The sequence below is a fragment of the Syngnathus leptorhynchus genome, chromosome 17 (genome assembly GCF_054491065.1).
Source record: "Syngnathus leptorhynchus isolate UIUO chromosome 17, UIUO_Slep, whole genome shotgun sequence".
Lineage (NCBI taxonomy): Eukaryota > Metazoa > Chordata > Actinopteri > Syngnathiformes > Syngnathidae > Syngnathus > Syngnathus leptorhynchus.
In genome coordinates, this window is record NC_141211.1 from 6,306,499 (window position 1) to 6,326,195 (window position 19,697).

A 19,697-nucleotide genomic window follows, 5' to 3' on the forward strand; every position below is an offset into this window, starting at 1 on the left:
ATTTAACATGCATGTGATACGAGTGACACCAGTCGCATAATGGCGCCCTCTAGTGGAACATGAAAGTATCACTCAATAAAATACAAATAAAATGTACAGAAAACCTCGATGACCATGTTAGCTAAAAGTGAAAAGTATACGCATCACCATTTCAGTGAGGAACCCTTCTGAACTCAACAAAAGTCATCTTTAGTTGGAAAAATTCTTTAATAGGTTAAACCACATTATGACTGGTTGAAAGAACTAAAATCGTAAAGTCCATCATCTCCTTCCGAAAACAGACAACTAAGCGTGGTCCAAACCACTCTGAAAACGATCGGCGACTTGTAATGTAGCTTTGATGCGACTACATTTTAACGGCCAATACTGACTTTGTTATACATACTACACCCACAACGTAATTACAGATATCTTTTTTTTTTTGAAGAGTTTAGAATATTAATAAAGAAATAGCAATCAAATGTTATTCTATACAAACAAGCAAAGCCCAAAGAATTAAGAGTATGTTAGAGTAGGAAAACACATTTTGAGCCTAAAGTTTTCTCTAGCGAAGCAGAGGTTATAGTCGTACAATGTATTAAGCGGAAAATAACTCATACTTGAAAACTTGAAAGGGGAAAAAAAAAGAGCAAGGATACTCAAATATTGTACAATAAATTACACAACACTACATATGCAAAACATTTCTTTTGTCAAGAATGCCTAATTTACATTTTATTTTGTAGCGGAGACACCTACTCACCAGCCTAACTAGCGTAGGAAGGCATGTTTGTATAAATTGCCAAATATTTTGGAGATACTCAAGTACCTGGCATTGGAGTACACTTTCGACGAAATTACGCAAAGCGGTTTGAAAAGAACTGCGCTAAAAATACGTCGTCGTAAGAAGCAATGAGAAATATGTAGAAAATATCAATAATAGCAAGACTGTTGTTTTCCGCTTCTTCAACATCTCATCCCCGACCTGCGATGAGTCGTGACGTCCCATAGCTCCACCAGATCAAAATAGATAATAAGAAAGAGCTTCCCGTACAAATCCAACAGTAAAAATGTGATTATTAGTTCCTTCCAGGAAAAATCCCAAAAAGCCATGATGTCAAATATGTGTTGTTGTTTTTTTGCCTTCCGGCCATTGCGCAACATGAGTGTGACAATGACACTTCCTGTTATGAGAGAGCAAGCAGGATGCTGGAGCTTGCTTGGAAAAAAAACAAAAACATTCCATCCTATTTCATCTAAACATCCTAAATACAACTTTACATGTTTGCGTCTTTACGGCGAGTTCTGCTCTGTGGCCGAGTTTATACCCGTGTGGTGGAGTGAGTGCTGGGCAGACCTGCAGAGCTGTAGCCAGCGGGGAAGGTGCTGTACGGACTCATGTTGGACAGACCCATCAGTGAGTTGGGGATCATGGTGATGTTGTTTGGCGTCATCAGCGGGATGTCGTCAGGAGAGCGGCGATGGCTGAGAGCGTAGTCCATGGTGGGGGACACGTGGATGGGGTTGCGGAGGGCCTCGCACTGGTTCCGGGATAGGGTCTCGTCCACGCTGGCGGCGTTGTTGCCTTTGCTGTCGCGTTGAGGGCTGGGCTGCTGCGACGTTTCCTGCCGGCTGCGTTTGTCTTTGCGGTAGTAGAGCGCGGCGAAGGCCAGGACGTTGAGGAAGAGTAGAGAAGCTCCCACGGCGATGGTGACGCTGAGCTCCGTGGAGTAATCTCGAGGGTTGGGCATGATAAGGGGGCCCATCTCTCTCCCGCCTTCGTCGCCGTTCAGGCCCGTGGACATCGGCGGTCGGCCGGTGCCGCCTGATCGCTTGCCGCCGGATTGGGTGGGATCCAGAGGGGTGACCTTGGTGGTGGTAGAAGAGTAGTGGAACATGTCGTGGAGGTTGTAGAGATGCGGAACTAGGTGCTTCCAAAAGGCCACCTTGGTGGCGCGGTAGTGATCACGGATGCGAGGCTTGAGGCCTATGTGCAGGTAGAGCTGGTCGTACGGGTCGTATTTGGACCAGGCCACCTCCTCGAAGCGGTTGGCCTTGGTGTGGATGAACTTGGTGTCCTGTGGTACCGGTTTGTTGGGATCCCTGACAAAGTAAAAAAAAAAGATGAACAAATGCTACATGAAAAAAAAAAGGCTTTCTACGAAACAGTTTTTTCCTCTGATGTCGAGAAGTGTTCTGGTTTGCGTGCAAAACCGATTTTGCATCTTTATTTGGAACTCAGTGTTGGCATAATCAAAACGAGCAGTAACGTGAGAATGTAGGATGGGGATTGCGTAACCTCACCGCCTCTACTCAAGGGCTCGCCATTCCCTCGATGCTCCGTGCCTACACATGAGCATCTTCTGTATTTGGTTAAGATAGAATTCCTATGGCTTGATGAATTAATTTCTATTTCAAATTAATATTAAAAATTGACACTTCACTACTCAGCCACAGTTAACTAACAAAGGAACAAAGGCAGATAAGCCTGCAAGAAATGACAGCGAGAGTTAAGACTGGTCTTAATTAGCCACACCATTTTCTAGCCAATGCTACAGTCTTTTAATCAAGGTGATGAAGTAGCGCGAGTTAAAAGGTCGAACGTCTTAAATAAGAGCCGCGGACTCGAAATCAGACGATTTAAGAGTGTTGCGGGGGTAAAACCTTTGCAGCTGAGACACGTTTGGGACTCACCCGCTCTTGGCAAAGTTGGTCCAATATGTCATAACCACAGCGCTGAGCATGATGTCATTCCTGGAGAAGTTGCAGGGAAATAGGTCGGTCGGACCGATCATGGGGATGCCGAAGACGTAGGGGACCTCGTCTCCGTGGGCCGAGTCGGACCACACGGGCTTCATCAGGCTCTGGCAGTGGTGGTAGAAGGCGTAGAAGTAGGTCGGGGAGCCGTAGCGGGCGTGGAGGTCGGCCGTCACCACCGAGGGTTCCACCCATTGATGATCTGTGAACAGAGCCACCAGAGTCTTCCGCCTGGTTTCCGGATTGTCCTTATCGGCCCAATCCGTGTACATGAACTTAATGGTCTCCCTCAGGGTGTCCTTTCCCTCTGGGTAGCCGTACAAACTGTCCACAAAGTCGGAGACGACAAAGTCAAAGTCACTTCCCGACACGCCGTCTTCCAGGTCCATCACGTTCTCCACAAAGCGCAGCCCCTCCCCTTGATTGACACCTAGCATGATGTCATAGTTGAGGAACTCGCCCTGCTCCATCAGAATCTCGGGGTCGTCGGGGATGACGTCGCCGTCGATCACCGGCCCGAATGCCACGCGGTATTGGGCGGGTTGGATGTCTTGCTCCACCAGCTCCTTTGCCGTTTTCTTCTGAAGGCAGCTGACCATGTCCACCGTGTCCAACACGTTGCAGCCCACCCTCTCGGCCAGCATGCGAGTGTACTTGACCGGTTGATAGTTGACAGCCCAGCTGGACAGCGCAGAACCGCTTTGAATGATGGCTCGATGGAACAACCCTGGAGCACCATTCCGAAAAAAAAAAAAAAAAAAGTGCGCTTAGTGCTTTTTATCTCATCTGGATAACTTGCATCATCATTTGGCACAAATCTGAAGGACACCGTGTCCTTACTGATTTCAAATAATTGCTATTCATGGTTTCGGCTAGTAAATGAAGAAAATATCGTTGGGGCAAAATATTGACAACAAGTCCTGGGCCACCGGCTGTTAGGAAACTGCAGAAATGAATTGATAAAGAAGAATGATTACCCCGTCGCCGTCGGTTTTAACGATGTAAATAATCATACATCACTCTGTCGATCCCCGCGTTTGATTTATGCGCTGTCGCTGCCGTGTGCGCTAATGATCAGTTTCCAATATAGTTTCATAGTTTCCCTTTTGTCGGTTATTCACATATGTTCAAAATCTTTGACGGTGAGCCTCTAACAAGCTACATACCACGCACGCCGCTGCCCACCGAGCGACGGCAAAAAAAAAAAATATATTGATTCATAAACAGGCTACTTTGTTGACGTTTTATATGTAGAGCGATGCCTCCATCTTAGGAAGGTCCGTCGAAATATGACAAGTGATAGTCACATGATTTGTTAGACTGCGGCAACAATGTGACTTTCCTCCTCCGCTGCCGTTATTTATTTGCATTTTTTGGGGGGGCCACCGGCGATGGTGTCTGCTTCAAAGAGCTCCTCGAGGCCTTTTGTGCGTCTACTGCAAAGCACACTCGCATTGATGGAAACGCCATTTCGGCTCCTCTTGTGATTCCGCTCAGCTTCCATGAGAGGATGGCAGCTCCCGGTAGGCGAGTAGTGAAATACGCTACTTTGATTCCAGCACAAAGATTTGAATAAGCGAATGTTTTGAAGGTATTTATTATCCTAATCTGAGATCACATCATTTTCCTGCGGGTGCCCTTTTCTACGCCCGGAAAACAACAATAAAGCTAGAACGATTATGACGATTATGGGCATCTAAAATTAGCCGTCTATGATTACAGCAGCACTGCATATTAGAGGCTTTGCAATTTCTAAAGGCTTTGAGGTTATAATCAATATAAACATTCAGCCATTCCAAACATTTAAACCTTACAAATTAATCGACAAGTCCGACTTACCTTCCGAGTGGTGGGACAGTGTTAGCAGGCTGACGCAGGACGCTCCGATTCCAGATCCGAAAACCGTGATACGACCCGGGTCCCCTCCAAAGTAGCCGATGTTCTTACTGATCCAACGAAGAGCTTGAATTTGATCCAGGAGTCCATAATTTCCTTTTGCAGCCTGGTCTCCAGTACTGAGGAACCCTGGAATATGTTGGACACAGAACACAACAAGTGTTAGCGGCTGGGCCGTGCAAAAAGAAACGATAGCGCTTCTCCTCCCATTCAAATCCGAGAAGCTTTCTGTGGTCTCCTGCAGAGTCTTGGTTGCTATCAGGAAGTTGTGCCTATCAAATGTGAATGCTTTCTTTGCAAGAGAGACTTGATCAATTTCAACATGCATGAATAAATAAATCCTTGTTCCTTTGAATTCACAAAACCGCACCGAGGTCGCCTGTGCTGAGAATTGATCCAGTAACTTATTCCCCAGTCCGGTGCTGGAACAACTCGCTACTTCTGAATGCTAAACAGGAGGACACAGAATTCTCTCGACCTTGTGAGTTCTTGGGAATACGTCAATGGCCAGTCTGATAAACGTGTACAAATTAGACATATCCATCTATGTACTGAGATGTTTTCATTACCTAATATTCCAATTCTGTAGTTGAGCGTGACCACAACAACGTTGCCGTAGCTGGCCAGCACGCTGCCATCCATCATGTTCCCGGTGCCTTCCATATAGGAGCCTCCGTGGATATATACCATCACGGGTCGAGCTTCCGAGTCCCTTATATCTGCAATGGAAGATTAACAGAGACACATTAAAAGCAGAGGCGGAGCTACATCGTAGCCAATGGCAGCCTCTCCCTGACCACCCACCCAGGAAGATTTTGATCAATGTAATTCTGTGGTGCAGATAATTAGTTCTGCCTTTCTAGTGTTTCCAAATAATGACATTACACTTGCTGATCTGATGTTGATCTACAGTAAATGGCGTCGGCCATCTGGGACAATTGAGCACTCTGATTGGCCGGTTATTGGATCACCGTGTCTACCTCCATTTTGGTCTAGGCCACTGTTGGAAAATTATAGCTTCGACTATTGACACTCACGCACATCATATATAAGAGCACGTAAATAAAATATTTAAAGTCAAGAAGCAAGAGAAAGAAAACAACAACAAAAATACCTTCTGATATATGAGTCTCAGCATGAGAAAAAGATGAGCCCTTTTTCTTGTGTTGGCTCCCTGCAATTCATACAACACCAAAAAAATTATTTGATATTTTCAGTCAAGCAAACAGAACGGAGACAAAAAAAAAAATCTTTATCGACAGAAAAGGCCACCCATTCTTTTCCCTGTATTTTTGAGACGCTGTAATTATGTGAACTGCGGTGACGTATATGCGTTAATTCTGGTTTCTTGGAAAAGAGCCGACGATGCGGGTCAGTGTGTGTGTGTGTGTGTGTGTGTGTGTGTGTGTGTGTGGTTGTGAATTTGCATGGCACATACATTGTGTGTGAAAACACATGCTTCCATGGTCCTTACGTGCTTCCTCTCCACAATACGAGTTATACAAGAGTTGCATCAAAAAAATCAAAAAAAATCCGCATTTACAAAGACATTTACATCAGACAATCTATTTGATACTTTCGAGCGGAGCGAGGAAAAAAACGGCAAATAATCTTGTCACACCTGAGGGCATTTGAAGCATACCATGAATACAAATGAGGTGAGAGTGTGTCGTGGGCTTCGTTAAAACTTTGCATTACGCAAATATATGCCTTGAAGTGTTTAATTAAGCAGTGTTATAGGTGAGGAGACCTTTAGTCGGCACTCAAACTGGGGGGCGGGGTGGGGGGCTCATTAAATGCACCATTTTGGATGGCTACCTGTCAAGCAGGCTGTTTGTGTGCTGTTGCTAGGATACTGTAGCTCAGGCGCTTGAAGAGAGCCATGTTCCATAAGCCAAATAGAAGAAATGCTTTTTTTTTTTTTTTTTAGGTCTATTGTTAGACACAAATCAAAGCAACATGAATTAGCTTCACCGGTTTGTAAGCGCCTATATCCTTATCCTTTTATCCTCAATGAGGTTGCTCAACTAATATAAAGGTTCACAGTAGGTGCACAAAATGTTCCCTCAATGCCTTATGTCACTAGAGTCGATGTTAAACCAGGACAAACTCGACAACAGAGAAAAGTTGACTTTTTGTACCTCACTAATTGGCCCCCAAAAGACACCTCTACCTGTTTGAACAAAGATGCTGTTTCATATAAAACAGAAAAAGAATCTAAGGTAACTAGAGGAATAACCCTGAGTGAAGTATTTTTGCTAGCACACTTGCACAATTTAATTTGATTCAATAAAAAAGCTATGTCAAAATCCTTTCATGATGGGGAAAAAACGACACAAAGTCAAGATCCAATAGCCAAAAATGTCCATCCTGTCATTAGCCAAAATGTCCACCCCGTTAGCGAGCTTATGTTTATCTTCTTACATTATTTGCATGCAGTTACTTCAGAAATGAAAGTGTGGGAGCTCCTTTTTTCTCAAAGGCGCCTTATGATGATATTGCCTCTATTATCTTTGTAAATGCTGATTTTATGATAGGTCTCTTGCATCAGATTTTAGGAGATTGTGCAAACTACAAATACTCTTGTAGAAAGCCCTGTAGGCTTTATTGTTCTCATCCATCTTTGTAAAGGCAGACATTGTGAACTCTTGGATTGAATTTCACCGGACTGTGCAACGGGGTCATAATATTGTGGCCGGTGAGTATACGCTAGACTCATTTAAAATTCTGTCTGGTTTAAACAGACTTAATCTGGGAACCTTACCTCACCTCAGCAATATTTCATTCAACGTTTTCCTAGAGGGAAGGGTCGTGATAAACTGCAGTATATTTATCTTTCTTCTTGTTAAGACTTGGATCAATCTAAATGTAACATGACCCGGGTAGGACAGCGATGTACATGCCAAGAACACGGCATGACATCAAGGCTGCGCAAGCCGTGATCAATGGACATCATTCATTCAGCACGTCCACCCACTCACCTTCCTCGGTCGGAGCGTAGATGTTGAGATACAAACAGTCCTCGCTCTGATCTTGGATGTACGAGGCGACCGTGTCCAGGTTGTAGGTGAACCAAATGGGCATCATTATCTCTGGCACGGTGCTGTGGATGTTCTGAGGGCACACGGGCATGAAGTGGGTGGCGTTCTTTATGCCCGACCAAGCGGACGGCTGATCCGGGGGCATGAAGCGCTTGTCCCCCACCGGCGGGGCGGCGTAGGGGACCCCCAGATACTGGTCAACGGGCCTGAGCACCTCGCTGGGTACGGGCACCCTGAGGCCTCGCAGTTTCCCGAATTGGGTGGTTACGGTGGGGTAGAACTTTTGGCTCGTGGCCTTGGTAAATGACCAGCAGGAGCATAATATCCACCACAGCAGAGCGCAGTGGGTGATGGTAACGCTCCCTTGCTGGTGTAGCAGGTGCGCGGGCAGCAGATGGTCTTTAAATGTAGCCGGCCACATGGTTTGTATCCTTGCGCAACGAGTGTCGGCTCAGGTCCTTCGTGCTGGACTCGTCACGCAGACTGCTTTCGGATCCGATGCTTAACAAATCCAAATACACCTCAGGCAGGTACGAGCCATGGCCTCTTCTCATTTTCGTCACAGGGAACAGTGATCTGAAAAGACAATAATTAGACTGTATACGGAGTGGAGTGGCGTAAAATTTCGCAATCTAGTCAATCAATGCATGCGAATGAATATCACCCACTAGGATTTATATCCTGTTAGGAATAAAATGTCTATAACGCTGAATACTGATGTCTTATTTTCTTTAGTGGAGGAGGAACGCAAACGGGCCATCTGCTTGATACTGGAATGATGCTGTTAAAGCATATCGATAAAAAATAAAAAAATTAGAAAAAAAAAGGTGCGAAGCGACACTTGGGTAAAAGAACATTTCAAGTTAAGGAAGATTAAAACGGCTTCGCTTTGAGAGGAGCGCTCTTTTTTTTTTTTATGTTGAAACATTTCACAGACAACTCATCTCTCAAATCAAGTGTTTGCGCTTCACACCCAAGGCACCCCGATAGAAGCAAGCTGAATAAAAAGCATGATGGCAAGTGTCGAGCAATCCCCGAACAAATAAGAGTGATGAGCAGCAACTTTTCCTCCTCAAGCCAAATAATATTAGCTTAATGAAAAGGCTTAACAAAGACAGAATTACTTCAATAAACAAAAACATAAATTAACAAGATGTCAACAAGCAAGATAATGCTCCCCCCATTTTAAAATCTGTGATTGCAGTCAGGCTATATTGCTCATCATTATGTTCTCACAGACTTGTCGATGAACGTGGAAAAAAAACAAAAAAAAAAAACAAGCTTGTTAACCTAATCAAATTTATCGACGAGTTCTGCCTCCAGCGTTGTGAAAGGCTGCTGCTGAGAAGCAGCTCATTTTCCAAGCGCTAAAGCTATTCAAGATTAAAACGAGAGACAATTTGTGCCTCCCAAAAGGAGGAACTAATTATCCCAAGACAAGCGTGCTACTTCCTCCTGCTGTTTACAAATGATGCGATGCAGCACATAACTTTTTGTAATGCTCGTCAGTTTGCTTGTTGCAGAGAACGAGACATGTTAGTGAGGTTCAATGGCGACACGAATGTGTCATAAGATGTATGATCCGTCGACTACGGCAACAACTAAAGATATTGTAATAATATTTTAAACAACAGATCAGGGGAATTTCCCTCCTTAAACAATATGATATTATTAATGGAGCAGAATCCAGCAGCAGAATCGGCACCACCATCAGACTTGGTTCGTTGTTCGTTGAATTCTTAAAATGAGCAGCTTTTTTTTTTTTTTTTTTCATTATACATGCCGCTGCTTCTCTATTTGACATATTGTCGCAATGTGAAGTTAGCATTCCACCTGATGCATTGTATAGCTTTTGGAATATCAGCTTCAAGGCAGATGTTGAGAGCGGCTTTATGGCCCATAGCAAACAAGCTGCACCATAAACGTCCAGACTTTTTGAAGAGATTTCAATTTAAAACGATACTGGCTGAAATGTTTATTTGCCTATAACTCAGCAAATGGGTATAGACTAAATAACTAGGTTCAAAAATGTAAACCTTTCAGAGCTGTAAGAATTTATTGCAGATGGTTATACATGACAGAGTGCATCTTTAGCTTTACTGGGACCATACCAGTATAAATCAGAGTAGGTAGATTTTACAATAATTTTTATCATCATGTTTTACCATTACAATCTTCACAGGCACACAAATCAACACCTATATTTGACACCAATAAAAACAAATTCTTTGAGGACATCTTATTGATTGGAATCAGGTATAGCCTGAGGCTGCTGTGGAAATAAAAGCTTTTTAGGAAGCACTATAATGTCAAACAACAGCACAGGGCTCCCAATGCCCTTGTAATTTGACATGTGCACGTCCAAACCGATTTAGTGGATTCCTCAAATGCCCCCCGAATTAGCAGTGCGAGATAAGAATGGAGAATTGATGCAGAGGGAGATACCTGGGGGGAGCAAAATGCAGCTTTCGTGTGATCGTCAGTGCCTTTTTAATTAATGCAATGATCAGAATCCATAGAGGGGAAAACAAGCCACAGCCCAGATATTATGAGAACATATTAAGGCAAGCTTGTTAAAATCCATGTCTCGAGCGGTGTATTAATAAATGCAGGATGACAAGTCAACTAATGCCTTATCAATATGTATCGCTTTAAAACACCACTAAATGAAAAAAAGAAAAAAACAACAACCGTGACATATAGGCATGTGATAATTAGGAGGTGGCAGCATCATTAGGTTAACTCACCTGCTTTAACAGACGCCGTTACGCGCTCCATCTGTGGACGTCCTCCATTGCATTCCCCTTTCTCGGTTCGGCGATAAGACAATGGGCTGGAATGTACGCGTGTCCGCCCGCCCGCCCGCGCTTCCCTATCGGAGACACATTAGATCTTTCCTCACATCAGATATCTCCTACTTTGCACAGTCTGCGCTGCTGGCTTTGCGCATTCACGACGCCAAGGTCAGGAGCGCCAACGGTTTTAATGGAGCGCCCACTATAGAGATCTCTCTCCACGGCGCCCACTGGCCGCGCGTTGCTAAGCGACCGCCGGGATACGCCAGTGCATTAGATTGATCCTCAAAACAGGCGAGAAAATCCTGATTTAGCAACCATTAACTAAACACCGAGCAAGTCGGACACACAAGCACACTCGCATTATGTTCCATTTTATTTTTGATCACTAATGAGTCTATATTTGGAAGACCTCCTCCCCTTTTGCTTTTAGCTATATGGAACAAATGAGGGATGGACAAGTCTTGTAAACAAGCTCTGTTATATTAAACTCAAATCCACATCTAATCTATGTCAAAGTGGTCATAGGCGTATAAGCTAAATATGCATTTATATAATAAGAGAGTAAACAAAAGCCTTTGCAGGGTTGAAGAGCCTTGCAAATTAATGATAGGCACCAGCCACTGGGCTGCACTCCAGTTTAATAAGCAGATGGGGAGAGAGGCTGAGGGGATATAATTGAAGACCAAAAAAAATGTGCAAGTTCCTTTAAAGTTTTTAAGATGGGAGGCTTTTGGGATAACAGAAGCCACCATAGTTGTTTAATTGGATTAAGGGTTTGAGATTTGGTAAATTTACAGTAGAGTCTCATAGTGGCGAGGTGACTCATCACCGGAATCTATTTTTGTTGTTGTTGTTGTTCCTTACATATCAAGCGCCTCTGGACAATATATATGAGTCATATACTGGACATATTAGAAATTGCAGGTGATAGGAACCCACTAGGTATTGCCGCTAGTTTCTTAATTTGGCCAGTACCCTCATGGAATGTGAAGTCCATTACTTTTCAATGAAGAAATATAAATTAAAGACAATGTTTCCTCTCGGGAATGTCCATCGCAAGTACCTGGCTCGAGGCAGGTGCTTCACTGAGGCAGACTCCGGGAAGCAAGATGGTAAAATGCAACAAAAAAGCTCAAATTGTTTTCCACTGTGGGAAAATAAATGCAGCACTTTGCTGAGTTGCACATTCAGCTGGGAAAAGACCCAGGGGCAGTTCTGGAATATAATAAAAGGATCAGAGAAGGAGCTTCTCTGGCTCCCCCAGGATAGAGTGGAGGACTTGAAGGAGGATTACTGCACTGCATTTCCTGACAATGCAATCACACATAACAAGTCGGTTTACTATTCAGAATATTTCTAATTAAACCAAATGGATTGTTTTGATGAAAAAGTAATAGGGTGGATGCAGTTAGCAGAGAAAATACTAAAATCTTCATGAAACTTTGTAGAAGTGTTTTGGAGGCCAAGGACAAGTGAAGGAATCATTCTCACTAGTTGAGTCAACAATCAATTGAACCGTCCACTGACCGGAATGCAGAATCGGCATCTCTTCATCATTCTCCCTCAACTCGATAGCTGCCTGCTGACTTCCAAACAGATGGACAAAGTGATGTTAACAGAGTGGTCTTGGTGGTCTGTGCTCAACTGAGTAGCATTGGAGTTACGGTTGTTAAAAAATTAAATACAAAAAATAACGTTGAAATTCAGCATTGTGAATTCATTTTCCATCTGGCAAATCTAAACAAAGGCTATGATAGATCAAGGGATGTTCCACTGTATGTGGTTGTATTATCTGAGTGACATCAAAGGTGATTGGCTGATTTGAAATTTCAATGAGCCCCTGTGGAAAATAGGTCAACGCTAAAGAGCAAAAGGTGGTGCTGAGTATATGCTGCCATTTACTTTTTCATTCGATTTCCAGTAGAGGAATAATGATGCCATTGCACATGAACACTGAGATATGTCAAAGTATGAAAATGTGAGATGTTAATTATTAATAGGATTAGCATTTTGCTGTTGGGGCTACTGTGACATAATTATGAATGCACCAGATTGCAGAAAAGTCGAGCTACATCAGCAGAGGTGGCTGATAACAAGCAACATTTACTCCGTTACATTTATTGTCATTTCCCTCTGCCTGTTCAATAGGATCCGCTGCACTGCAGTGACCTCTGACATTTGAATAATATGCCAGTCAAACAGTTGGCACGGCCTCCTGTCCACGTTTTGTATGAAAGACTTTTGTTGGTAAAATAGCGTTAGGGTAAAATAAAGTATTAAATACTGTAGACAGTATTAAAAGTCAGACGTTATGGAGTGAAAGACAACAGAAAGAGCGAGCAGCCCCAAAAAAGGGTTTACCTGCAAGACTAAACTCGGGGTGTCACAGCATCCACGGACCCACAATGCATTGCGCAAAGTGGCGTTATTATTCAACTTATCCGTCTAAGTTCCCCAGATTTGTGCATATTTAGACGCGCCTGTTCAACTACTTTAGTGCACATTCAATAGAAAAACTAGTTATTGTATGGTTATCTTGCTAGCAAAAAAAAAAAAAATCGCAGGAGTGGTCGACGCGGTGTCGCAGTGACAAATACTGCTTAAAAACAACAAACAAAAGGGTTTGCTTCCTGCAAGCTTGACTGCAGTGAAAATGGACCGATATAATAGTGGGAAAGAAAAGCTCACCATACCAACCGATTTCACTTCCAGTAAGTTATTGGACTCAATATTTAGTCCATCAAATGGTTCACTGCGTGTGGCGTCGTACGTAGAGTAGCGACAACGAAGTAGATACTGGAACGGCACTGTAATTAATAAGCTTTGTGATAAGCCCTGATTAAAGTGAACTAACTAAATAATGCAAATACCTTTTGTGTATTTTATTTCGGAGAGGGGGGGGGGGGGGGGGTGACATTACAATATTTATAAATATGACCTACTAGTGACTCGAGGTAGATTTGGAACTGCCTGATTCTTGTCTCACCATATTCATACTTGTCCTTTAAGCATTCATATGCATAATTCACATTTTATGTCGTTATCCAGGGAAACCCCAGGATGACCTTGTACCTCCCTCTCATTTTGCATCAAGTGTCCAGGGCGCTACACAGGCCATAGCCACACAGCCGTGCATTTCCTGGATGAACTCGAGTGTCCCCGCAGCTCCATCGACATATCCCTGGCTTGGGTTCACTAAAACCCATCGAGAAATATTAACGCAGAGAAAGGATGATCAATACAGCATGATGCTGCGAGGAAACAACACAACAGGAAGGACTCCAGAGGAAAATGTGTCAGACTTGAGGACAAGGTATTCTACAGTATTATTTATACGGTCGAAAATACCATCTGCTGGAAGGCGGGCTCGGTAGGTACACAAATGGCTCCATTTGCTCAAACACAGATCCAAAGAGAGAGGCGACCAGTGGTCCAGATGGGAAGCAGAGTGGTGTCTGGAGGCAGAAAAGCACAAAGCGGAGGCTGAGCGGTTGAAGGAGCAGATGGAAGCCCTGAAGGACACAGTGGAGAGACACGGGGAAGAGATTAGAGTCAAAAACGACACCATAAACAGGTAGCAAATGGAGTCACGTCGTTTTGGGATTAATTAAGAATACTGTTCGTTAACTTTGCAAGTGTAATTGTTGTGCATCAGGCAATGTCATGACCTGAAGACAATGACTCAAGAAATGAGCAACGTGAGGATTGAGCAAAGGCAGCTGAAAGAGGAGCTCACTCGCTGCCATACGCAGAAGGAGAAAATAAGCTTACAGGCAAGCAAACATTTCATTTTGACAGAAATGTTTCCTGCGATCACTTGGGATGAACTAGCGTTGCAAATCACGGTGTCATACCGGAGAAGGTTTTGTTTTCCTCTCGCCTTTATTTGAAGACGGCAGACATTCCGTGCGCTTGTGTTTTTACAGCTTGAACAAATTAAGAAAGAGTCTGATGAGGAAATTGCTAAAATGAGGAGTCAAGGCGACCCTCGGGAACTCACCCTCAAGGCCAAAATGAGCGAGGAGCAAGCAGAGGAGGCCAAAGAGCAGACTTTAAAAATGGTGGAAAAAATGCAGCAGATCCAGAAGTTGCATGAAGAGGAGGTATTTGTCAAATGTTTTTCAATCCTAAAATATGCAACTATATGTTCACAAATTTCTTATTTCACGTTCAGCTGCGACAGTTGAATGCGGACCATAGTATGGAATTGTGCTCGGCCAGAAAATCATATCATGAACTGCAGAATAAACTTGAGTCAGCGACTCGGGAAGTGCTGCAACTGAAAAGCAATCTAAAGGAGGCGTCCGGCGAGAGAGACGAGCTTAAAGAACATCTAAGGTTCCGCATTTAATTCGACCCGAGCGTAAGATGGACTTTGATAAGACCAACGAACACATTTTCTCACTTGTGAATTTTTTTTTTTCTCCCAGACAAATGGAACAAGCGTACGAGACGCAATCAGCAACTTTGCACAGCCTCCGAAATTACATTGGCCAGGTTGTTGCGGACAAAGGAGAAACGCAACAATTAAATGAGGCAGTTGAGGTTAAAACTATACACAGTGTTAAAAAAAAAAATAATTGCCCACAACAAATTATTGTAATTAACATTCAGGTATTTTTACTTTTTTGGTAGAAGCTCAACAAAGAGAAAATGGCGTTACAAAAAACGGCAGAATTGTTGACTGTCAGACTAAATTCCATGAGTGAGATTGTCTCCCTCCAAGAAGAGAAGATGCTGAAGAAGGTGAGCATTTTTATTTTGTCCCCTGCACATTGGTCAGAGTCACGTACTTACTGAATGTCGTGTCTTTAAATAGGCCTCGGCAGACCCGCTTGTGGCGAAAAAAGCTGATGGTCTTCTTGTCCTTCACCTCTGGAGGCAAAAGGTGTTCAAACTCTGCGTCCAGCATCGTTTGAAGGACATTGAGCTGCGAGATGAGAGGGAAAAACATCTTTCAGAGGTGTCTGATGAGAAGCTTGTTGACAGCATGGCTTGCAATGTGATGGGAAACTAGAATGTTCTTCTCATTTTCCAGCTCGGACTCGTGGAGCAACAGCTGCAGGATGAACGGCATCGCGCAACTGTCCTCCAGCGGAATCTCGACGCTAAGATAGCTGAGCTGGACCAGGAGAAAGTGGAAAAAGAGGTGAGCGTCTCATGAAGCCATGTCATTTTTTTTTTTTTTTTGGTATCGTGGATGCACAATAAATAAAATGCGTCTTTCTTCTTAGACTTTGAAACAGGACTTGGCTCAGGCTTGCAAGGAGACTCAAGAACTGAAGGCAAAGAGTCTCAACTTAGAAGTTGGGCTCAAAAGTACAATCGAGGCCTTGCGCAGGTAAAGTGAGATGCAAACATTGAAAATATAAAAATACATACAAGCTTATATTCTTTATCATTGATGAAAAATGAATAATATTGCACTGTACGTCCTAATAACTATTATACTGCCACCTGGTGGCCGATGCAGATACACCAGGAATGTAATGGAATGAATTGCATTTTTAAATGCACGGTGGCCAAATTGTTTGATTCTTTTCATTGTATTTAATTATGCTGTTATTCCATATTTTCATTCTGGGTGTTTTAGGAAAAGGCTGGAATGGATTCATGACATTTCCAAATATATCAATGAGAAAGGATAATTTGATATATGTACGTGTGATCATGGAACGAATTACACTTATATTTCAAGGCACCACTGTATTTATCGTTGATGTTTCATGATCTAGTTTTTGTTTGTGCCCTTCAGATTTAGTGTGTTATTTGATTGTAAAATAACAGAAGTGGATGCAGCACACGCAAAACTCAATAGCTTTGGACCACGGTTGAATTTCGCCAGAGGCCGAGTCGAAACAGTCCAAGGTGCTGTTATTGAGACCGACTTTGTATTTGTTACTGGCCTACGGTGTTGTACATCCGAATGATTTTTGCTTCACAGCTTTGTTTATGAGGAGGGCCGCCCTGCACAAAGTCCAGAAGAGCAGTAAGCAAGCAGAGCAGACAGCAGAAAGGTTAGCCCGCACAGTAAATTCAATTCATTGTCTCGGAGAGCCTTCACCGAGTTGCTCACCTCTTCTTGCGCAGCATTGCAAATTTACAGAGAGAACTCAATTTGGTGTGTCAAGAGAGAAGCAAGCTCACCCAAGAACTCAAAAGAACCCCGGAGCTGATTGAGAAAGCTTTGGTTGATATGAAAGAAGAACGTAAGATCTTTCCCAGGGCGTAGAGGCTTGTTATCAAGATTAATCTCACTTTGCATGTCTCCTTTTAGATGAGAACAAGCTGAGGCAGCTTCAGGAGGAGCTGGAGCAGAGACGAGATGAGACGCAGAAAGCCGTGGCAGCCAGAGAGGAAATCCAGAAGAACCTGCAGGGGGTTCTGGCCCAGCTGGAGGTGAGCAAGGTTGCAGAGGAGGGACTCCAATGTCAACTGCTCAGCCTGAAGGAGAACAGCGAGAAAGGTGAGATTAACACCTAAAACAAACTAGATGGAATTCATATGCGCGGGTTCCACACAGTCCTGCGGGAGCGAGTGTCTGAGATGGAGAGCCGCTGCGCCGAGAAGCTTAGCGAGATGGAGGTGCAAGTCAGCACGGCGAAGAGGGAACACACCAAAGCAGGTTTCCATCACACACCGCTGTCTATCGAGAGTGATCTTAACTCATCGTCTCCTGTCGCACAGTTATGACTTTGCGGCAATTCGAAAGGGCCGTAACTCGCAAACAAAATCACTGGGTGGAAACCGAAGCTTCGCAAAGCCAACGCTCCAAAAAAGAGGTCCGACGTAAACAAGAGGTTGACACAAACACGTGCTGATTGTTTTTTTTTTTTTTTGTTTGGGGTGAACCAACTGTTATTTCCTACACAGCCTACAATCGCTGAGAGAGAGCTGAGGAGTGACTTTCCGCATAACATATATGTTCCTCGAGAGCCAGGCGCAAAATCTTCAGAAAGAAGCTGCTTCGTGGGATCACAACTAGCGGCAGAAAGTGAGTGACGAGCTCGTGCTGTCCGCTCAGTCCAGATTGGACCATCTGATGGCTTGCTTGATTTGTCTTTCTCCTACCAGAGAGACTCCTTTCTGTTATGGAGGAGCTCCACTCGCTCAGTGCTGCCGTGGTAAACAGCTCTGAAGACTCTGACGAGGGAGAGGAGGGGCACAGCGACCTAATGCGCACTGTGTTGAGGCCGCGGCCGTGAACGCATCTTGAATTTATAAATTGCACTTACAATTCTGAGTGAACATCATTTGCAACGCCACCTTCGTGCCTAATTTGTATAAGAATACAATCGATAGTAAGGAATATTTTTTACAACATGTAAAGAATAATAAATGTTTTGGAGTTCTTTGTCTGATGAAAAATGTTCATCCTTAACTTAACCCAATAAAGTGCTTTTGGAAATGATGCAATCAGTTGTACTGTGTTTTAAGTATTGGCGCCACGTTTTCAAGGGCTTGTCGAGTTAGCTTAGCTAGGGCATTGCAGAGATTTCATGGGGTTGAAATAGATTTCCCAGTTTTTTAACATCACACATGGCATGGGGAAGACCTAGTGGATATGATTTAATAATAAAAAAATAGAGGGGGAAAAAAAATCTACATTTTCTATTTGTTGTTTGCATCACGGATGCTTGTTTCAAATGACTTTGCTATTGCTAGAGGCTTGCTGATAAACATCGTGATGAACCAGATAATTGAGCTATTTTGCTGATCAATTTTGCAATAGCTGAAATTGTTGATGGAATAAAAATAATGCAGTCTCCATTTTTACATCAGGAAAAATTTTGTGGTGCGCATACCGCTTCTTTAGGAAGAATATTATGTCAAGTAATTAATGTTTTTAAAAAAAAAAATTTGGATCACGTCTGCAGTTGTGACATATTTTTATTAATTTGATCAACTCTGAATCAGAGCAAATGATCGATTAAAAAAAACGACAGCTGCAGCATAACAAGTAAGAGCGCGTGGTGGGAATACAGAACAAATGCATGCGAGTTCACTATCTAACCACTAGAGGGCGCTGTTGTCAAAGCAGAGAACATTCAGCTGTATATCAGCAATTTCTCCAACAATCTCCACAAACCACAATATGTTCAACGTATTCATTTCTATGATCAATACTTTAGAGTGAAGCTTCTTCTGTTTATCTGGTCGTCTTTCCAAAGTTATTCCATGCTCGAGGTCAAAACAAACTTTGTTGCTTGGCATGGCGTAATGATGCTTTGACCCCATCAGGGGCAATGCGTGCCTCATTAGAAAACATGGTGGGCTTGTTGTGCCACACGACTCGCAGGCCATGCTGAAGGCAAGGGGAGCAGCCATGGCAGTGCACTAGAAGATAAGCAGAAATATTCCTCAGGCCGAAAGTTACTTTTGGTCAACAATGCTTTTTAAAAAGTGCATATGAGGGTAAGATAAGCCACTCCTTTTAAAATAAGCCATAAAATAAAATGTGACTGGTCAAATTAATTGAAAAGCTATAAAAAGTGGGCCTGTAATTTCAATCGAGGCGTATCGAGAGGCTCGGCTTCAAATTTTATTACGAGCTATAACTACAGGAAGAAACGGGAAAGGTGTCACGGTAGATTTTTTGATTCTAAATAGCTCTAAACGTTTTCTTTCTTTCAACCTGCTGACCTTTTCAGTAAGCTACAGACCACAAAGTACATTATCGTTTTATTTCAGAATGATCACAGGCATAATTTTAACGGTTGAGTTATAACTCGCCCCCTCCCTTTTTTGTCACACTATTGTGACTCTATCCATTACCCTGACCATTAATTTTACCACAGTGCATCATTATTAATACTTGCTAATCAGCATCCCCGCAGGTTGCCTCTTCTTTTTATTGCAAAATAACACAAGAGTGGGATGCTAACTATGTTCTCACTACATGTAACACTAGATCTACATGTATTTAGGCCACTGCACTCCCTCGGGCTCACAACTTGGGTAATTCTACGGATTATAGAAAACGATCGCCATATATAAAAGGAGTCGAAGTTCACATGACAAATGGCTATCGGCTGTCGTTTTGCTGTTGGTGGTATTTTGTCTGCTGCGATGTCTGTAGTCATGGCCTAATGGCTTCTCCTGCAAATCACACTCTGGGTGCAATTGATATTGTATTACTCTCTTAGTCTAATGGAATATCCAGCACCGTGGGTCTAAGCAATAATTGAATAAAGCGCCACTGAATTATATAACAAGAGTGTTTATC

The 19,697-nt window shown here is 43.2% G+C and overlaps 2 protein-coding genes and 1 long non-coding RNA gene across 9 annotated transcripts in view; 1 reads left to right on the plus strand and 2 right to left on the minus strand.

Moving 5' to 3' along the window:
- Window positions 1-168: 168 nt before the first annotated feature.
- Window positions 169-13,337, minus strand: LOC147043437 (neuroligin-3-like). 3 transcript variants are annotated; one of them, XM_085935630.1, is made up of 8 exons: window positions 13,169-13,337; window positions 10,421-10,545; window positions 7,614-8,249; window positions 5,747-5,806; window positions 5,202-5,351; window positions 4,576-4,761; window positions 2,674-3,463; window positions 169-2,082 (listed from the first exon to the last, which is right to left on the minus strand). In XM_085935630.1, exons 3-8 carry the CDS (start codon window positions 8,092-8,094, stop codon window positions 1,302-1,304), a joined length of 2,448 nt encoding a protein of 815 aa, XP_085791756.1. In that variant the 5' UTR covers window positions 8,095-8,249; window positions 10,421-10,545; window positions 13,169-13,337; the 3' UTR covers window positions 169-1,301. The 3 variants fall into 3 exon arrangements, with proteins under 3 accessions (XP_085791756.1, XP_085791757.1, XP_085791758.1); XM_085935631.1 differs by lacking the exon at window positions 13,169-13,337 and adding an exon at window positions 11,999-12,082; XM_085935632.1 differs by lacking the exons at window positions 10,421-10,545; window positions 13,169-13,337 and adding an exon at window positions 9,507-9,554.
- cchcr1 (coiled-coil alpha-helical rod protein 1) lies at window positions 12,752-17,879 on the plus strand. Of its 5 annotated transcripts, none has more exons than XM_085935628.1 (19): window positions 12,756-13,182; window positions 13,520-13,784; window positions 13,878-14,045; window positions 14,127-14,244; window positions 14,398-14,574; window positions 14,646-14,809; window positions 14,902-15,016; window positions 15,110-15,217; window positions 15,291-15,434; window positions 15,510-15,620; window positions 15,706-15,812; window positions 16,227-16,339; window positions 16,416-16,488; window positions 16,562-16,680; window positions 16,749-16,937; window positions 16,995-17,096; window positions 17,159-17,271; window positions 17,345-17,465; window positions 17,546-17,879. In XM_085935628.1, the coding sequence occupies exons 1-19, from the start codon at window positions 13,125-13,127 to the stop codon at window positions 17,674-17,676; spliced, it is 2,496 nt and encodes an 831-aa protein (XP_085791754.1). In that variant the 5' UTR covers window positions 12,756-13,124; the 3' UTR covers window positions 17,677-17,879. The 5 variants fall into 5 exon arrangements, 3 of the variants coding, with proteins under 3 accessions (XP_085791754.1, XP_085791755.1, XP_085791753.1); XM_085935629.1 differs by having other exon boundaries at window positions 12,757-13,182; window positions 15,107-15,217; window positions 17,159-17,253; XM_085935627.1 differs by having other exon boundaries at window positions 12,759-13,182; window positions 15,107-15,217.
- Window positions 17,880-18,624: 745 nt separating this feature from the next.
- Window positions 18,625-19,697, minus strand: part of LOC147043439 (uncharacterized) — a 28,429-nt gene continuing 27,356 nt past the window's right edge. Inside the window, exon 3 of the long non-coding RNA XR_015068713.1 lies at window positions 18,625-18,808. This is a non-coding gene — a long non-coding RNA (uncharacterized LOC147043439). The remainder of the gene's footprint in view (window positions 18,809-19,697) is intronic.

Bases quoted from the DNA above. Each gene is read 5' to 3' on its own strand.
- LOC147043437 (XM_085935630.1), bottom strand. From the start codon at position 8,094: ATGTGGCCGGCTACATTTAAAGACCATCTGCTGCCCGCGCACCTGCTA. The intron at 3,464-4,575 runs GTAAGTCGGACT...ATGGTGCTCCAG, and splicing joins ACTGTCCCACCACTCGGAAG to GGTTGTTCCATCGAGCCATC. The intron at 2,083-2,673 runs GTGAGTCCCAAA...TTACTTTGTCAG, and splicing joins ACCAACTTTGCCAAGAGCGG to GGATCCCAACAAACCGGTAC.
- cchcr1 (XM_085935627.1), top strand. From the start codon at position 13,125: ATGGACCGATATAATAGTGGGAAAGAAAAGCTCACCATACCAACCGAT. The intron at 13,785-13,877 runs GTATTCTACAGT...GCTCAAACACAG, and splicing joins GTGTCAGACTTGAGGACAAG to ATCCAAAGAGAGAGGCGACC. The intron at 15,813-16,226 runs GTAAAGTGAGAT...TGTGCCCTTCAG, and splicing joins ACAATCGAGGCCTTGCGCAG to ATTTAGTGTGTTATTTGATT.